This window comes from Ambystoma mexicanum, chromosome 2p (assembly GCF_040938575.1).
Source record: "Ambystoma mexicanum isolate Mex_15411 chromosome 2p, UKY_AmexF1_1, whole genome shotgun sequence".
NCBI lineage: Eukaryota > Metazoa > Chordata > Amphibia > Caudata > Ambystomatidae > Ambystoma > Ambystoma mexicanum.
Window position 1 is genome coordinate 903,261,475 of NC_090923.1, and position 18,958 is coordinate 903,280,432.

An 18,958-nucleotide genomic window follows, 5' to 3' on the forward strand; every position below is an offset into this window, starting at 1 on the left:
GTGCTTTTTGAATATCATCTTCCTCTCCCTTAAAAGCCACACAGTTGTGGTTGCCCAAATCTTCGTCAGAACACATTATAGTCAGGAAAGTGGCACGGTTAACAGTTTTGCATCGCACAATGTGAATGTTTGAGCTTGATAGGATAATCTCATATGCTGATGCTTGCTGCATGGTCAGAGAGGATTTGGAATGCTCTAAAATTGCAAAAACTGCATGCTTGACATACAAAGTTAAAGAGCATCCCAAAACGATAGTGGAACTTTTTCAATGGCAAATGCTGCAGCAGCAAGCACCTGCTGACATGCAAATTGGGCCTGCATTGCCAAGTCCAGCATACCACTATAATAGGGCAGGAGTTCTGGCCCATGGAACTTTTTTGTGCCTGGACCCCAGTCATCAGTTGCCCATTGGAGTGAGAAAATAAGTAGAACTCTTGAATGTAGTCTGGGGTTGCTGGCATTGGTGCTGCCGTAATAACCTCCTTGAGGTAATTGAAATTTGTGAGCATGTCCTCTGTCCATGCTATCCTGCTATCCCCCTTCTGTGCTTCTTTGAGGGCTATCTGGTCGTGTAAGTCCTTGTCCACGGAAGCTGCTGAAAACCACAGTCCCCCACAGAAGTGTGGTTAACAACTGAGTACAGAAACAGCTGAAATCCCGACGTCTCCAGGGGAAACTGGAAATGGATAAAATAAAAAAGAACACAGATTCAGGTCCTCTGTTAATGGAACCGATCTGCAGTAAGTGAAAGAAAAACAAGAAAACAAGTTATAAGCATTCTACTTTCCTACCTCACTCCAAATCCCAAGAATTAATAGTACATCTTACACTCAGCAAACTGCTGAGAGGATTTTTAAATGGTTAAATTACTTTAGTTGAACCCAGAGTGAAACTGAAATGTCCTTCTCTCCTTGAGTCTCTCTAACAAAATCTTTTCTGAACTCTTACACATGAAGCAATGTTTTACAACTTGCCCCCCTCCCCAAAACAATGCTGAAGTTAGAGTTCTTTCTCTTTATTTAAACAGTTTGAACCACAATGTGAACTGGACTCTTGTTCCCTGACAATTAGATTATGTTATGCATTACTGTATGTATCTCAGTTTCTAACTCAGCATGCAAATGCTAGATTATTTTTTTTCTCTTTCTTCTTTTGTTCAAAAAGGTGCTGCCATGAATTCTCTGTGAATTATCCCTGTAGAAAGACACTTTTTGTGTCCTTTGCACATGCGCATCAACAAATAACTTGAATACACTTTTCTTTCAACTTTGAGCATGCGCGCTAACTTTAAAACTGCTGCGCTGTCATACTGATAATGACTAACCTTTTGTTTGGAGTTTGCACATGCGTGCTTTAAATTAACATAGAGCTTAATTTGCAAGTATGCTTTCTAACTTGGATACACTTTCCTTTCAACACTGCGCATGTGCGCTAACTTTATTCTTCGCGACATGCGCGCTTCTCCTATGGCACGTAATCCAAGTCAGGCAGAAAACACGAGACAAACCAAAGCATTTCGATCTCACACATGCGCGCTGACGAACCAAACAAGGAAAACAAATGAACTTCAATAACAGAGACCTTTGGAGTCTTTAACCTATGAACTGAGCTTCGGTACACAGTAAATAATTCTGCTTGATCCTTTTCCATGGAAACACGCATTGAGGATTACTCAAAATACGCTCATGTAAAATTTCTCTCACTTAACTGCACTAGATTACGCTTGACAGTCTTTTCATTTTCATAACTTGACTTCTTTAACGGCAAGTGAAAACCCTCTACTAAATATCTAAGCTAAATTTAAATAATTGCTGTTTCAGATGCGCAGCATCCTTTCTTCAAATTGACCTTCTTTACTAAAGTCTCTTAGAAAACGCTGTGCTCCCACCAACTTAATCTGCTTGTCTTGTCGCACACAGGATCCAGCCAAATATCTTCTTTTCCTAGATTAATTACTTGTCGCAGGGCCCTAAATCTCAGGAGCGTTCATAAAAGAGGACCTTGCTGATCTTCTTAGGACAACGAAAGGTAGTTTAGAATGCCAGCTTTGTCATCAAGGGTCAGCTTAGAGAAATCATTGTCCAGCCCCATCATCTCCATGATGGATTGGTAAACTCCCATTCTGAAGAAGTGCACTGTTAAGGCCCAACCATCTTTCATCCACCGTTCCCCAAACTAAATAATGAATAATACATAATATTCTTTAGATCAAGACAAAGACTAAATTAAACTAATTACAGACCTAACCCTGACAAGGGACTGTAAAATGGGCCTACTGTATTTGGCATAGTCAAACACCCATGCCCTGCAATTGTTAAGAGTCCCAATAATGTTTGCATTTCTTTTACAGTTTGGGGCTGTGAGGCGGTGCGCACAGAGGTGGCGCGATCAGGGACAATGCTTTTGTCATTTACAGAGATCGACTGTTTCAAGTATAGTACTTCCTGGAGGCAATACTATAATTTACCCTTATCAACTGTGTATCTCTTGTGGGCCAGGAGCTGTAGGAGTGTTATGGAATCTCATCGGCACTGTTGTTTGCTGATACTGCATACTAGTAAATCATCAACATATTGAATAACTGTACACTGTACCTGATTGTTACACAAATCAGAGTGTATTATCCTGTTAAAAATGCTGAGGACTCATAAAACCCTTGTGTGTTCAAAGCGCACCCCCCCCCCCCATTTGTAAACGCGATGAGGTACTGTGAGTCGGGATGTAAGGGGACATTAAAAGAAGGCATTATTCATATCTACCACAGTAAAGTGGTTTGCTTCCTTAGAGATGTTACAAAGGATTGTCGCAGGGTTCAGGACCCCCGGAAATTGCGCTTGTGCAATGTCATTAAGGGGGTGCAAATCCTGAATCATTCTCCAGCTCCCCCCTTTTTCTTTCTTTATCGGATAGATAGTTGTGTTGCATGTGGAGGTGGAAGGTACAATTATCCCTTGATTTGGTAGGGCAATGATAGTGTCTTGTATCCCCTCCTCTGTCTCTCGTGATAAAGGGTACTGCCTGACCCGGGGCAGCACTGCGCCTGTCTTCAGCATTATTCGAACTGGGGTCACGCATACGAGCCCAATGTTGTAGGAATTAGTCATCCAAAGCCTTTGAGGGACCTGCTCTACGTCTGTCTCAGTACAAGGGGGTGGGGCCATGAGTGCCATCAGAGGGCACTTCACCTTTCGGGCTGGCACCATAATGTCACAGGGAATAGAAATCCCTAGTACGATTTCACCATCATCTGGCCTGTTTTCAAACAAGTCTGCATCAGTCACTTCCTTGAGAGGCACTGTAGGTTCAATACACAACACTGTGCGCCACTCGCACCTCTCTGAGTCAGTCCCAATCAAAACAGTCTGTGTAGGTGACACCATCAGACCCTGTAAATCCAGAGATAGTATTGTTCCTGCCACCAATTCCGGTGTTACCGAAGACCAGAAAATGAAGTCAGATGGCACTAACCAGCAGGCCTTATTAATCTGGGGTACTGCAGCGAGAAGCATTGTTATGCCATACACAAATATGTCCGGTCCACGGGAATACTGCAAACCATTGCTTCTCCTCCCCTTGCATGTATGATGATCATTGCTCCTACGACACACATACCCCGAGTGATGCACACTATTCCTTTATCTGTGACAGAAAAATTCATGTTCAGTTTACTCAATAGGTCTTGTCCCAATAGATTTATCGGGGAACTCTCAGAATACAACAAAGGTGCATGCACCACTTTTCCTCCTATTTTGATGTCAAGTTCTTTTGTATAGGGAACTGTGGTGACAACCTCACAGAAGCCCTACGTATCAAGAGTTCCATCTGATAGTGGGAGGTTTCCCTCACTGGTGCATGGTTTAGTGGCACCTTTGTCAACCATGAAGATGAATTGCTTGTTACCTATGTCAGCGCCCACCAAGGATTCCTCCTCTGGGTGGACTGTCATGGACGAAACGGGGCACGCAGGGATTCTCTGTCGGCTGTCCTAGTCAGGGTACGTGTTCGTGCCTGGGAACGCGAAAGGGTTGTTCCCGATCATGCTCACCCCTCGGTAGGGTACAATGGTTCAATTTGGCACCATGTCAGATGTTGACATGCTACTCCCATACATGGCATTGTGTTGGGGCATTGGTGGTTGTGTCATGTGTGGGTTCTGTCCTTGTGCCCCCTATGGTCTTGGGGGTAATTGAGTATAGGGCTAATGTATTTCATAGGGAATGGAGGTCACCCTCAGGGTTGGTAACTGTGGTTGTTGCTGGAACGGTGAGTAGTAATTGGCATATGAACCACCTACTGCCACTGGCCTGCTCCTACACTCTCTTGCAAAATATCCCCACTTTCCACAGCTCCAGCATTGCGAGGGACCCATACCAGGTATTTGGAGGTAAGGCCCGAGGTCCTATACCTCCAAATACCACTCTTTCCCTCGGAACACACCCCTCCCATGCTGCGGACCTCCTTGTTGCCACTCCTGGTAGGGGTACTAAGATTCGCCTCCCACTGTCCTTGTCCTCCTCCTGGCCAAAACGCTGCTATTTTCACGTCTGGTGATGATGAGGTCTGCTCTGCCACCTCCGTTTGCGCATTTGACAACACCTCCCCTTCAACTGCTATTTTTGCCAGCTTTTTTTTCACTATTTCTGCTTCCTCAACCTGCATCCTCTGAACCGTTTCCTTTTCTCGCTCCTTTATTCTCTTATAATGGTGTATGTTTGTTTGAATTTTAGCCCACCCCTCTGCTTCAGTGTCCACTATTTTGTCGAGTGCCTTCTGAACATCCTTGAATACACCCCTTTTGATGACAAAATAAAAAAGGGGAACTGATCGGTCCCACTGGTCCCCCGTCTCCGCATGCCACAACTCCTAAACCTTAATAATGTATTGCGTGCGGTCCTCATCGTCCCCCATAGTGTACTGCATAGTAGACTGTAGGTCTGCCATGTCGGGGTACCTTCACCGCAGTCCGTCCCACACCTGCACCCTGTTATTGTTAAGGAATGCTCCATCATGCATGTCATCATCCATACTCTTAGATATCCTGCTTTAACCCACACATCCCCAGCCTGATCCCCCACAGTTGCGACAAGTAAGCTTTTCATTGTCACCCATGGCCAAGGGAATTACCTCTGTCTGCTTCTCTAAGGTGTAAATCCATATTCCGGCCCCAGAATTAAGGGGTGGGAGCAATTTAATCAGGTTGTTCTTATCCATTTGTGCCCAAGGCACATAGTGCATCCTGCCCAGGCCTCTATGTAATAACGGCATCTGGGTACCTGTACTTTTCCCTTTTTTAGGTCCAGCACATTCTTTTTTCCTTGCTACTGCCACCTGGCCAAACCAACTCCTCAACCGGGGTCCCCACACACTTTCCAGTCATGGTGAAACCTCCGGCGCCTGTTGCGCCTCCCCTTCACCATCCTCATTTTCCTCCATTGTGTCCAATTCATCTTCCCCAAACTCTACGTCTGCGTCTCTATCGGACCTCACTGTCCCGTATCCCATACTTCCTGCTCATCCATCACCACCATCCTCCTCAACGTGCACCTTTTTTATGCCCATGCTATCCAACCGAAACAAAATGTCTCCTGCTCTCCATTCATCCACCCCACTCCCCTTCTTTCCCCTCCCTCTTGAGTTGTTATCAGTCGTGCTAACTCTACCCGCTCAGCCTCCAATGCATGTTCTAACTCCTTCTGAACCATACTGTCCTGGGGCGGAATAACACTTGGTGTCAGTACATAGGGAGGTGGGGCGGTTGCCGGGGTGTGCATGTACATTAGGTTTGTATACTCCATGGCTGGGCCAGTTGTGAGTGGGTAAAGCACTGTGTGCGGGGGTGCAGCCCCATTCTCCTATGCTGTCATGGACATTACATCTAGGGTGACAGCCCCTGCAGCAACCCCTCCAGCACTCTAAGTCCCACCCCCATCAGGGCCCTCCACATCTTCTATCATCTTCCATAAATCCAATATCCCTTTTCTCTTTTGTAGTTGTTTAGCCTTTTATTTAGAAGCTAAGAACATGGTCAGGTGGCCTAGTATCCCTCTACTGTGGGTGCCCTGCTCTGGCCAGGAGCACGGCAACCCCCCTTGTTTCTCTATCACCCACTGTTTGTGATACTTTTCTAGTTTATCACTGTACAATGGTAATGTGCTGTACAAATACACCAAGGGTGTCCCCCCTCCCATTTTGCAGTTCACACGCCCCAAAGCCCCAGCCTTTACGAATATGCGCTGTGCAGAGTTTTATCACAAAAGTCACTACCAGTCCAATGCCCCCACTTCCCCATTGCCCCCTGTGAGCTCTTTTGCTACCACCCTTTTCACACACACACTACCACACTGCAAGCTCTCAAAAGGAGTTATCAACCATAGGCCACCTTTGGCCTCGGTTTTTGTGCAGAAAAATTGCAGTACGCTTAAAACAATAAGCTAAAACAACAAGCTAAAATAACAACCACTTCTTCCAGCAAGTCCACTAATTATACAGAGCTCCTAATTTGTTCTTTCATCTCCTTGTTACAAAACAAATGGTGCCATCATCTTCCCTCACTCAGAAAGGTTCCCTACACTCCTGCTTTTCCTCTGTAAAATCCTCTTAAATGATCAAAAATAACAATAAGAATAAATCTCGCCACACCACGCTCCTCCTTCAATCACACACACAATTCTTCCTCACACCATACCCCTGCCCCTCGTTGTTATCCCTTGCAAGGAGTGTACTCACGTCTGCGTGTTCTCCCGAGCTCATCTGTCACAGGGTCCTAATAATGGCTGGCACTCTCCCCGGAGCCGCGCCCCGCTTCAAAGAGCAGACAGGAATTCTGTAAAAATGGCTCCTGAACACCTCTGCGGCTTGCACGCTTGGGACTGGTCACTGTAGGTGGGTGGGCCCCTATGGAGAAATGGCCTGGAAGCCTCCGTCATCTCTGGGGGTTGCTGGGATCACGTCGGGGTCACCAAATGTAAGAAAGGCCCCCTAAATTCTCACACCAGAAAAAATATAACCTGCTAGGGAAAAGGGCCCAATATACCTCTTGCAAGGATAACACATTTATTTTCATACAAAAATGGAAAGCGTCAACAAAGAACTCTGCTGCCGCAAAACGTTCTGACAAAATCTGCATGAGCGGTACATTATAAGAGTACATAGCGTCATGATTAACATCATTACATACAGTGTAAACCCTCGCAGCTGGTTGGTGAGACCCTACACATAGGCCACCTACTCCATAGGGATGCCATGCCATTGGTCCCAGCCCTATCCGTCCATCTTCTTCCACGTGGGTGATGCCAGATTCGTCATCGGTCACAGGCAAAATAATTGGCAATTTATTTGCAAGCTAAACAACACACCTTTATCTATCTAGCAGTGTGCCTCATACGAGCAAACGGGCCCGCGGGGGAAAAGCCAAGGCCATACTAACTCACACACACTTCACTCTCTCCCAGACAGGTCGGCACCTCTCCAAGGTCTTCCACCCTCATTCTGGGCTATAATTCCATCCCTCTCTACGCCTCGTAGCACAAATCACGTGACCCAGAAGTGAAGGCAAAAGAGGCCTGCTTTCTGATCTTTCTTGATCGATCAGGGATCTTACAGCTTTGTGATCAGTGGTCTGGGGCTGGCTGGTATCTTGGAACTCAGGGGTTGCATGGCTAAGACATTTAGGTACTATAACTTTGAATTGGGACAAGTGGGGGTCGGAGGCCTGTGCCCTCCTTCTACTGGGATTTTGATGTTCACAGACACGCAGCCCTCCTCCCATGGCCTTGCAGGGCACATTCCTCCCAGGGCACAAGGGTTTGCAACATTTTTAGGTCAATGAAGGGTTTATAGATCTGTGTAGCTCTGGCCTTTCTCATCTGTGCCTGGGATGCAACCTATTCCTTTGCTTGTGTTTGCGGCCTTGGCCTGGGGTGCTGACTGTTGCGCTACATTTAAGCTTTGTACCACAATATGGATTCTAATATCTAAGATGGCTGCTATTCTCACATATGTGCTGTGCCTATAAAGCATGCAATAATGTAATTGTACAGAAGCCTTAAGGCCACCTCCCTACCCCTGGTCTCTTACAGTGCGCCTTATCCTAAAGCGCTTGGGGGTGCAGGAAGATTGTGTCCCCTTCCCAACACACTATGAAGTGGCTGTTCTAAAAGAAAATAAACTCCACTATTCAGAATGTATCAGGCTGGCAGCACATGCACAGCAAGAGATGTGCAAAGTCATCAAAGGAATGAGAATCCCAAACTGTTGCACTCCAACAACATCATCGCTCGAGCTTTTGATGACATTACCCTTTACTTAAAAGACAAAGTGAAGGTGATCCATCACAGCACCGATGGAATGCTAGCAGACCCAATGCATGAAACCGCATCCAAACACAACATACCCACAGCAGTCAGACTATCTCTCAACAACTTTCAATCCATCATTGAACTGGAATTCACCAAAATAGTATTGACAAGTCACAAAACAGGATCACAAGCAGATGACAAGACCTAATTCTGGTAGTCTGCACGCTTGAGTCTACATTTTAGCTAGTTTGCACTGAAAGGCCTATTTTCTGCTGGTTTGCACTGTGAGGTTTAACTGCACTGTGAATGACAGGTCGGTGATTTGAACAAAATGAGGTTTTCATTCTGTTCATTTGCTCTGGGATATTCTGTTCATGCTGATTTGCACTGTGTAGTTTTCATTCTGCTAATTTACAGTGGGATATTCAGCATAGCACTTTTTCCTCACACAACATAGTCTGGTCAGTGAATGGTGGCATGTGGGTGAGCAAACTCAGGTTTTGCTGGAGTTTTGTACACTTACCACACATATGTGGATATTATAGGTTGATCTCTGCCAAGTCATGGCAGAATTAAAAAACAGTGGGCATCATTATTAAAATGTTTTCTGTAATTCTTTTATCGGTTTTCAAGGTTTGCATGTGTTTTTTGCTAGCTCGGTATGCAATTTGTGGAAATTGGTCCATTCCACTGAGATTAGCAGGGTTATTTTTAGAGGGCAGATTTTTCCTTCATCTTCCTTTCTGATTCCCAGCACCATTGGAGCTCCCACCCTTGTGGAGGAACACTGCCTAGGAATTCTGGTGCAGGGCTCCCATGCTGGGTTTCTGTGCCATTGTAGGCAGTCGGATGCTGCCGGGGAGCAGAATGGGCACATTTAATCCACCCAGAAATGCTCTGAACAGAGCTTTTCTTAGCATTGCCACTCCATTCGATGAAGAGGTAAATGACACAGAGTTGGATAGACAGCTGGTCTTAGTTTTGGTGTTAACCCAAACAACTGCACATCACCCATGGCCCTGTAATTGTTATTTTATTGTTTTGCAGCAGACAATTAGAGATTTAAGTGAAGTATTGCTACTTACATGGTATGAACCATAAACGTAGATGATAGCACATGTCATGTTTCTGAACTGACCAACTCTGTATGTGTAGACCTTAAAAAAGCAGGTGTCCAAACAATGGAGATCTAAATAAAATAATCTGAAGGACAAAAGTCAACAACAGAAAAGATCTAATGGAAAGAAGGTGTTTGATGCTTGGAAAAAGAGCAATGATCCTCTTGCTGCAGGCAACTTAACAATCAAATACTTGGGATGGAGATACAGAAAGGATATTCTAAGAGAAGGCGAATCTTGAAATCTTTGGGTATTTATGTGTAGGTCCTTTGTCCTTTAGACCTTTGTGTTGGATCTATTGCCATTCATCCACCAGTGAAAGAGGCCGAGGGGGGAACCTTAATTTATCTTTCTATTGTTTTCCTGCTGGCACATCTGTGCCAACACCTCTGGAATAATTGTCCTACTTGCGCATTGGAAAAAGCTTGAAAAATTCTCATCTCTATTGCTGTGTTACCATAAGCAACCGAGAAAGGTCACTCTGTTAATACACATTTTTTTGGTTCTTTCTTTCCAGTGATGTGGTCCGCGCTACCATTAAAACTCCCACATGGCAGTAACATATTACAAGGTAAAGATAGTTCTTTCCGGTGCCCTTATAGGTTTACTGAATCTGGGCTATATCTGCATACTGGACACTCTTCTAAGTTGGAAAATGACAAGCAACAGCAGTGGGATGTTTGTTCTTCTATACCAGTAGTCTGCAACCTTGGGCTCCCCAGGTGTTTTGGACTACAACACAGATGCTGGTTTGCTAAATGTTCAGGGTGTTACAAGTTTCTTATTTGTATTGCAAATACCCGGTTTACATTTCTCAGCTGGTTTAGCATGAGACAAAGGCAGGCCAGTGCGCCATTGCTTTTGTGGCCAGAGAGCGCATTCACAGCAACGCAGCAGCTGCACAGTTAAGGGGTGAATGTGGGATACCTGTGCTGCCTTCTCTGACATTCTATTCAGACATCTTACAAATTTCTGTAAACATTATAAATGCAAGAGAATAACTAATTCAACACCCTCCTTATTTCTGAAAGGCAGATTCTCTCCCTCTACAGTGTAAACAGTTGTTAATGGGTGAGGCAGTACCCTCCCATGCTGCAGAAGACCCCTAAGAAGAGCAGCTCAAACCATGTGCCTATGTTAATCAAGAGCCAACAAAAGATTGTGGGTGCACTCCTGATTTGAAAAGCAAAATTCTTTCAGAGGGATTCAATGTAGTAACATACACATTTTAAGGTGTGGGGGAGGAAAAATGGTCCTGGCACAGAACCTCCATTATAAACATCAACACAAAAAAAGAGGATCCAAAGTTGGAACCCTCGCGTCCCCTGCACACTGTCATATCCCGTCATCAGACGGTAAAGGATTCAATTCAAATGATATAAATACCAACAATTTACATACATAGCATACTCCACAACATTTTTGTGAGTAAAAACTCAGGATGTTTAATCAATATATAGTTTCTTCAGTGAGGATGTACAAAAAGTCCAAAATCAATGGCTGACGTGTTTCGAGATTAATTTCTCTTCTTCTTGAGCCTAATTGGACTGTGGACAGATAACATATAAAGAGATACTATAAGTGTGCTTGTCAATCGCAACAATTCATCTATAAAGTGAAACAATGATTACTCGCAACATTAGAAACATGTTCATCTTATCTACATCCATCTCCATTCTATGATGTGGATCTACATCTCCCAATGCTTGGTTTAACAGATATTCTCTATCAATACCTGGCTCACATCAAGTGAGACTCCACATTAAAGTTAGATCTTTGAGTTACCTATTCATCATACTTAGTTAATTATGACCCTCATCAGTGCCAATGAACCTGGTCATATGTTACTTTAACAAGTACTGCTTTTTTGTAGATATCATGGGGAATCATACGTTATACATAAAAGTACCTCTCCTCAGCCCTTCAGTGCTCCTTGTGTCTGAAATTCTCCTTGTTTATAGGGAGGAAAGGTCAAAGAGCCGTAGAGTCACTTCTCCTAGAGAGAAATGGAAGACAGAGCATACATTTAATTTCTATGTTATCCCCTTTCAGCTGAAAAAGCCACTCGAAATGCTGTAGAGTAATGAAATGATTTGAATCTACTCACCGCCTCCACGGTTTATGACTAGGTTTATTGGCACTGATGATGGTCCTAATTAACTAAGTATGATGAATACGTAACTCATAGTATGATGTGAGCTGGGTATTGTTATAGAATATCCGTTAAACCAAGCATTGGGAGATGTAGATCCACATCACAGAATGGAGATGGATGTAGATAAAATAACATGTTTCTAATGTTGCGAGTAATCATTGTTTCATTTTATAGATGAATTGTTGCGATTGACAAGCACACTTATAGTATCTCTTTATATGTTATCTGTCCACAGTCCAATTAGGCTCAAGAAGAAGAGAAATTAATCTCGAAACACGTCAGCCATTGATTTTGGACTTTTTGTACATCCTAACTGAAGAAACTTATATATTGATTAAACATATTCGGCCTCATTACGACCCTGGCGCTCCCTTAATGAAGGGCGCCGGTATGGGTCCGGCCCCCTTCATTACGGGAGCGCCTATTACGAGTTTCCCTTTGCAGGACCCGGATCAGACGTCTGGTAGAACCAGACGTCTTTTCCGGGTCCTGCGAGGGGAAGAGGGAGGTAACAACGGGACACTTGTAATATGCACGTTATTACCTCCCTCCCCATTCCTGAGCACTATGGGGGCTCAAATGGGAATGGGGAATGGTTCCTGCAAAGAGGAATTACCGGGTCCTCCTATGTCCGAATGACCCGGTAAGTCTCCATTGCAGGAACCCGGTAATGGAGCCCGGTTTGGAGGCAGCCATGGTGCTAATAGCACCATGGCTGCCTCCAAACTCGTAATGAGGCCCCTGGTGTTTTTAATCACAGAAGTGTTGTGGAGTATGCTATGTATGTACATTTTTGGTATTTATATAATTTGAAGTGAATCCTTAACCGTCTGATGATGGGATATGACAGTGTGCAGGGGACGCAAGGGTTCCAACTTTGGATCCTCTTTTTTGTGCATATGCTAATCAATGACAGTCCCTGTCTACACTTGGAACAACAGTCTTTAAAATCTGGGTGAGTAAAAAATTGTTTTTTTTGCCCTGACCCCCGATAGCTTTACTTAGAAAGGGCCTGAGAGATTGCAAAGACTAGATTGTATTGTAATTGGACAGTCCATTGTGTCCCTCCGCACACACAAAGCACTTCTCCTCACCATCCTGCAGCCACTGCACCCCTGAAACCGTCACCCCTTTTTAAGCAAAGGTGATGCACATTTTGAGGAATCCACACTCCAATTTGTATCTTTTCTGCTCCTTGCTTTCATTCTGAAGAACCCCCTGCAGGGTTGCAGCATCTCCCTGACACTGAAGTCCTTGTGAGTTGTAGCAATTGGGGTCAGGGATACATTTTCATTTTGAACTGTGTGAGACGTGTTTGGGGCATGTGGGAGCCATCAGGGTAGACCTCTGGGAGAACCTAGTGTGGATTCTGGACCTTGACCCGACCAGAGTCTGACAAACGCCTTCCCTTACTTGACAGGAAAAACTTACAGAAGGGCACTGAGCACAGACCTGGGCAGGTTAGAGTGAGGTTTGAGGTTTGAGACATCTCTCAGTCTGCCAACCAACATACCAAGGAAAGGGAAATACGTGATTGCAGCCCTCGAGGTTCAAGCAGCCTTTCCTCTGAACCAAATGTTCTTGCCTCCCGTAACCCTTAGCAGTAAACTCATGGTACTTTCTGGAGTTTCCAGGCTGCCCCTTTCCCTTGTCTGCAAACTCGCATATGCTTGTTTTTGTTGCTCATGGGATACAATGTATTTATTTGAGTCAGAGACTGAAACACAAAGAGCGAGAGCTAGAGAGGGGATTGGAAGGTGGCATTGTGAGCTAAAGGATTGAGACCTGGCTGCAAATGGCCAGCGGTAGGAATGCAGGTTTGCAGGTTGTTTTGCCTTGTCAGGCTTATCGGCCCTTGCCCGACTAACCAACTCAGGGAGCACATAAGATAGAATGAAGAGTATGAACCATAATGCAACTTGCTCACTAAATCCATCTATAGCAGAAACAAAATATATTCAATTACAATATTGTGAAGTTCTACCTTATTTATCCCCTCCTTGCAGCCCCATGTTGAAGACATGATGGTGTCCAGTGAGGTTACATGCAGTAAGAAACAGCTATGTGATTTAAAAAAAAAGTTTAGCTCGCAATATACCAAAAATGTAGTGGCAGAATGCGAGAGGCAATCAGCCATTTTTCATTATGACCTTGCGTGTTCCTGAATACATACCCATGATTCAAAACAGGGACTTGTGTGTGAGAACTGGCACACCTGACTTTGCATGGTGCCAACAACTAGCCAAGAATGTACTAAGTGATGTCACACTGGATGAGAATGGTGTCAGCCCACTACCCACATGAACCAGTAAAGGCACTTTATGTCCCACCACTTTAAATTGCCACTTGTTTTTAAGAGGTGGGAAATTTAAAGAATTTCCCTTTGATCTTCTCCTGGCTTGTGAAGAGGCCAACCACTCACAGTGGAAAAATCTGTGCATGTAACTGCATCCCCTTTTTATATGGTATGTTATGTTAATACGTTTTTAAATAGTGCCCCAAGCAACTTTAGTGGTCTTACAAAGCAAAACGTGTCCAAATATTGATGCATTGTTGCCCTGCCTGGTCAGACTCTGGACTCAAAAAGGTCAGAGGATTGTAGAAGCAGGAGTAGGATAGAAACAGACAAACAATGGGAAGGTTCAGGGGGTTGTGGTGAGGCAGGAACGATTATAGTAGAAGGGTTGCACGGGTAATCAATGGTAGTAGATACATAAATTGTATTAGACCCAATTCTTCATATATCCATCTTGTTATTTGTTTGTACATTACGTACCACAATTACTTTATCATTCTACTCTGTCACTCTCTGTAATGATAAACATAAAATGTAATTGTTAAACTGTAAACTGGACGATTTATGTTTGGTTTCCTCTATTTGTATACGACGTCTACATGTCCTTGTATTTTTGAGTATTCCATGCTGACGTCTATTAGTTGTATGTCTTACTGGCTACTTATATATGTTGAATCTGAATTAAAGTAGCTGTCAGATTTTTGCATTTTGTTGTGCACACTGACTGTCAGGAAGTAGTGTCTCGTGGTTCTGGGGTTTACATGTACTTGCTCAATTGTGTTTGATAAAGGTGTCCCCCAACCACTTCATTTCTCATTATGTCATCTCCATGCTCCTCCTTCCTCTTGATATGAACACATACACCACCTTTCTATTGTTTTTATCTCCTTCCTCTTGATAGCTCTGCTAACCTTCTACTTCCTGATCTTCACCATCCCTCTCCGGATGTCTTCTCTAACCACCTCCTTTCTCCCAATACCTCTAACAGCCTAATTTCCCTGGTATCCTTCTCAACCCCTCATCCTTACTACTAACTATGTCCCCCTCTCCTCTTACCCTCTTCAGCCATCTCTCTTCAAGCCTGTTTCCTCATGCTCCTTTTTAGTCTCCCTCTACCTTCGCTATCAACCCTCTTCAAAGCTCCTTCACTGTCTTTACACACCTACACTACACACCCACAAACTGCTTAGAATGTTTGCAATTTTTATAGTGGTAAGTCTCCTCTCCATGGCTCATCCCCTTTTCAAGTTTGAATTGCTGTGTATGATTACTATATCTCCACAGGGATCGGTGCAGCCGGTGGGGTGGAACAGGATCACACGTCCTTATTAATAGCATACCTCATTGAACAGTGAAGTGGGTCGCGCCTATTTCAGCCTTAACTGACATTCGCCCATCAGACAGAAGGCGTGAGCTTGACATCAGTATTATCGATTGGGGTTTGGGTAGCATCACACCACAATGTTGCTTGAATCTCTGACACTATCTACATGTCTTGGAGAGAATTGCACCCCAAGAGTGCTTGAGGGCTAGATGACCAGCGCACATGTTGGGGCTGGGCAGGGGTTTGCTCTGCAAGGGTGCTTGTGTGCTGGATGCGAGGTGCACCTGTTGGCTGTCACTTAAGAGGCAGTGACAGATACAGCAGTCATGTGACTGTCCCCTTCCAAAAGATGGGTGTATGCTGGGATACTCCAATGAAATCCCCATCTACCCATTGCCAGTCCAGCATCATACCTCGTGTGGTGGCACCTAGCCCTGTAGCCACCACACCCATGAACCTTATGGACCGGCATATAACTTTTTTCACATTTTCCCCCTTTCCTCTGAACCCCTTAAAGATTTTGGATGTGGGTTTTCTGTGGTCTATTACTAGTTATGTGAGTGGACTCCAAGTGGGGCAGAGATATCAAGCTCTCAAAATCATGTGACTAGGCCCAAGCCTATTACAGCCAACTCAACCCAGCGGACAACTTTACTGCTTGTTACTTGAGCTACCAATATTTATTTTTTTATTTTATTTTACAAAGCTTATGTAGCACTTGTATCCAAGGTACTTCACATAATAAAAAGACGGTACAAAAAATGAAAATGAGGAATAAGGCAAAGATCAAGTAACAGCTCAGCTCACAGGGCAAATTTCAGATACAGACATAGGTTAAGACAACACAGACTGAAGTCAATAGGATTTTAGTTATTTCTTAAATTGATTAAGAGAGGGGCAGGAACAAATATTCATAGGGAGGCATTCCAAAGACAAGGGGCAAGGAGTTGGAAAGAACGGAAACGTGAAGAAGAAGGAGGGCGAGGTACAGAAAGAAGAAACTCAGAGAAAGATCAAAGCTCGCAGACAGGAGGGTACAGAGATCAAGAAACAAAGATAAAATGAGGCCAGGGTGTGACACTCAAACTGGAGTTGAATTTGGAGAAAATGAAGACAGGTTAGATAAGGGGAAATTCGGGAAGACGAAGGATGGTTAAACAGAATGCTAACAGCCGAGTGGAGGATTGAGCCTAGAGGAAGATAGGGAGACAGATTTATAATGAACAACAATAGTTAAGCCGAGAAAGAACAAAAGTTTGCAGAAGTAGCTTTGTGAAGAGAAAGTTCTTCACATTTTAGACCTGAAACCGTCAAGATTGGGCAATAGATGTGATCTGAGGAAGGAGTGAAAAATAAGAGTCAAAAAGGAAGCCAAGATTGTGTGCTTGAAGGCCTATGGGAAGCTCAAGAGGGGGACATGAAATAGTATGAGGATAAGGGATAGAGGCAGAAGCAGGGAAGAAGAGTATTTCAGGTTCTTGGGGGCTTAAACCAAAGAAACTGAGACGACATACAGGATTTCACTGTGGTGAGGCAAGAAGAGAGGCGCAAATGAATTGAGCCGTCAAATAAAGAAAAGGAAGTGAAGATTTGGGTGTCATCAGTGTACAGAGAGACCTGAAAGCCGAAACGAAGAATAAGTGATGCTATTGGAGAGGTACACAGTGAGAAGAGAAGAGGACCAGGTACCAGGCCATGGGGACGCCATAAAAAGGAGAGTGAGACTGGGAAAGGGACCCCTTCCAAGCAACTTTACAAGAACACTCATAGAGATAGGAGGAGAACCACGAGACAGTAGTGTAATAAAATCAAAGAGCTGAGAGTGTTACAAGAAGTGTCCGGTGATCCACCATATCAAAAGCCGCGCTCAGGTCAAGTAAAATAAGAAGAGAAGACAATTTACAGTGGCGAGCGTGAAGAATAGCACCAAAGGCAGAGAGTAGGGCGATTTCGGTTGAAAAACCAGTACGGAAGCCAGGTTTGTGAGATGGAAGAAGATTATAAAGATTGAGATAAGAGCCCAGTTGAAGACGGAGAAGGTAAATAGGGCAGACTTTCTGTAGGGTCAGCCACGTTGAAAGAACCTTTTTTATGAAGGGGATGACCATAGCAGATTTAAAAGAAGAGGGAAAGGATCCAAGCAAGAAAGAAGAATTGAACAAAGAAGACAGAGTGGAGACACAATCAGGTAGAATAGGTTTGATAAGAAAAGCAGATAAAAGATCAGAGAGAGCAGACGTGGGGTGCAACTGAGAAATGATGTTGACGATGTCAGAATCATATAGAGTAAAATGAAAAGGGGGTGATTAGAAGTTAGAGGTGGTGGCAGAGTCAATGGAATTGCCTGCCGGACTGGGGGCAGAATGAGGGAGAGAATATTCACAATTGTTGACAGAAAGAAGTTAGCAAAATCATTAGGGGCAAGAGAAGATTAAGCAGAGGAATAAGGGAGAGGAGCAGTAAGAGAATAACAAGAAAAGACCCCGGGTGGCTGCATACTTAGGGAGAAATTATCACTTGATTACGGTTTGAAAAAGAAAGTTCATCCAACTGTATGGTCAAAAAGCAATTAAACAGAGTTAGACAAATTCAGATACACGTATCAAAAGGCAATTTCTTTTACTGAACATAGGTTGGTCATCGAATAGACAACAGTGTGCATTTCTGTATTGACAAAACAAAGATATGTTACAAAATTAAAATAAAATAAACAATCTTGGAAATGCAAACTTGGAAATACAAGACACAATGTAATGTGACAAACAGCAAGATTACACATTTGAGGCTACCCAAAGGCAGCATCAATAAGAAACTTCCGTGTGCACACACTACACCGGTGAAAAAACCAAACGGAACACACCATGTGACAATTAAAGAAAACAGGCACCAGTCAATTGGCTGGTACTAAACAGACACAAAGGGCCTGATTCATGGAATAGTTTGCGTGCTGAAAAGTGATTTTACGCACTTTTCAGCATGCAAAACTCCTTTTTCTGATTCATGGATCGGAATTTGCGTCTATTTACGGACTTTGCATGGGTCTGTCACATCTTTGCGTGCAGTCGAGGGCTTTGCGCGACACTCCATGCAAAGTGTGGGACGGGCCTACCCAAAGAAATAAATAGACGGCAGAACATGCATATTCCCCATTCTGCTGGCAAAATGAGGAATAATGTGGGCGTGTTGAGGGTCGGGCTACGCAGTAAAATCGCACGGCCAGTCTAGCACAAACCTGACCGAATTCATAGAATCAAACGCACAATTTCACGTTGGGGAAAGTTACACGCAAGCCTCGTGGACTCACCACCACATGATAGGAGGCGCATAGCACAATGTGCATAGGATCTGAAGCACAAAGGTAAGATCTACATAGCAATTTAGGGGTGACAGCACGTAGTACAGTTGCCGCTTGGAGTTAGGGGTGATCGTATGCAGATTGCCGGGGTGCAGCCTTGAATTACAGGGATTTGCACACAGGTTTATCAGCCGCTGCCTTGAGTTGCGCAAAATGGAACACAGGTTATCAGGGTGAAGTTTTGGGTTACAGGGCTTTGTATGCAGTGTCGCCGGGGTGCTGCCTTGGTTGCGGGGTGATGGCCCACAGTATTGCCGGGGTGCTTGATGTTGGGGATAAGGCAGGCACAAAGGTTGGTATATGTTGCTGGTTTTAGTTTGCGTGGGGGTGTGTCGTGGGAGTTTCGGGTGCTACTTGCGGTTATTTTTCCAGGAATACACAGAGCGTGAAAAAAATGTTTGCACAATGTTATC

The 18,958-nt window shown here is 44.1% G+C and overlaps 1 protein-coding gene across 8 annotated transcripts in view; it reads left to right on the forward strand.

Annotated features, from left to right (window-relative positions):
• Nucleotides 1-18,958, forward strand: part of LOC138565957 (uncharacterized) — a 1,066,445-nt gene that overhangs the window by 1,039,335 nt on the left and 8,152 nt on the right. For 6 of the 8 annotated variants that reach the window (XR_011301733.1, XR_011301735.1, XR_011301734.1 and 3 more), the window contains one exon: nucleotides 9,933-9,986. The exons of the other annotated variants lie outside the window; for them this stretch is intronic. Coding sequence is in view for 2 of the 6 variants with exons in the window: in XM_069643053.1 (XP_069499154.1) it covers nucleotides 9,933-9,975 (43 nt within the window). In the remaining 4 variants the exon portion in view is untranslated. The remainder of the gene's footprint in view (nucleotides 1-9,932; nucleotides 9,987-18,958) is intronic. 8 annotated transcript variants of the gene reach the window in all.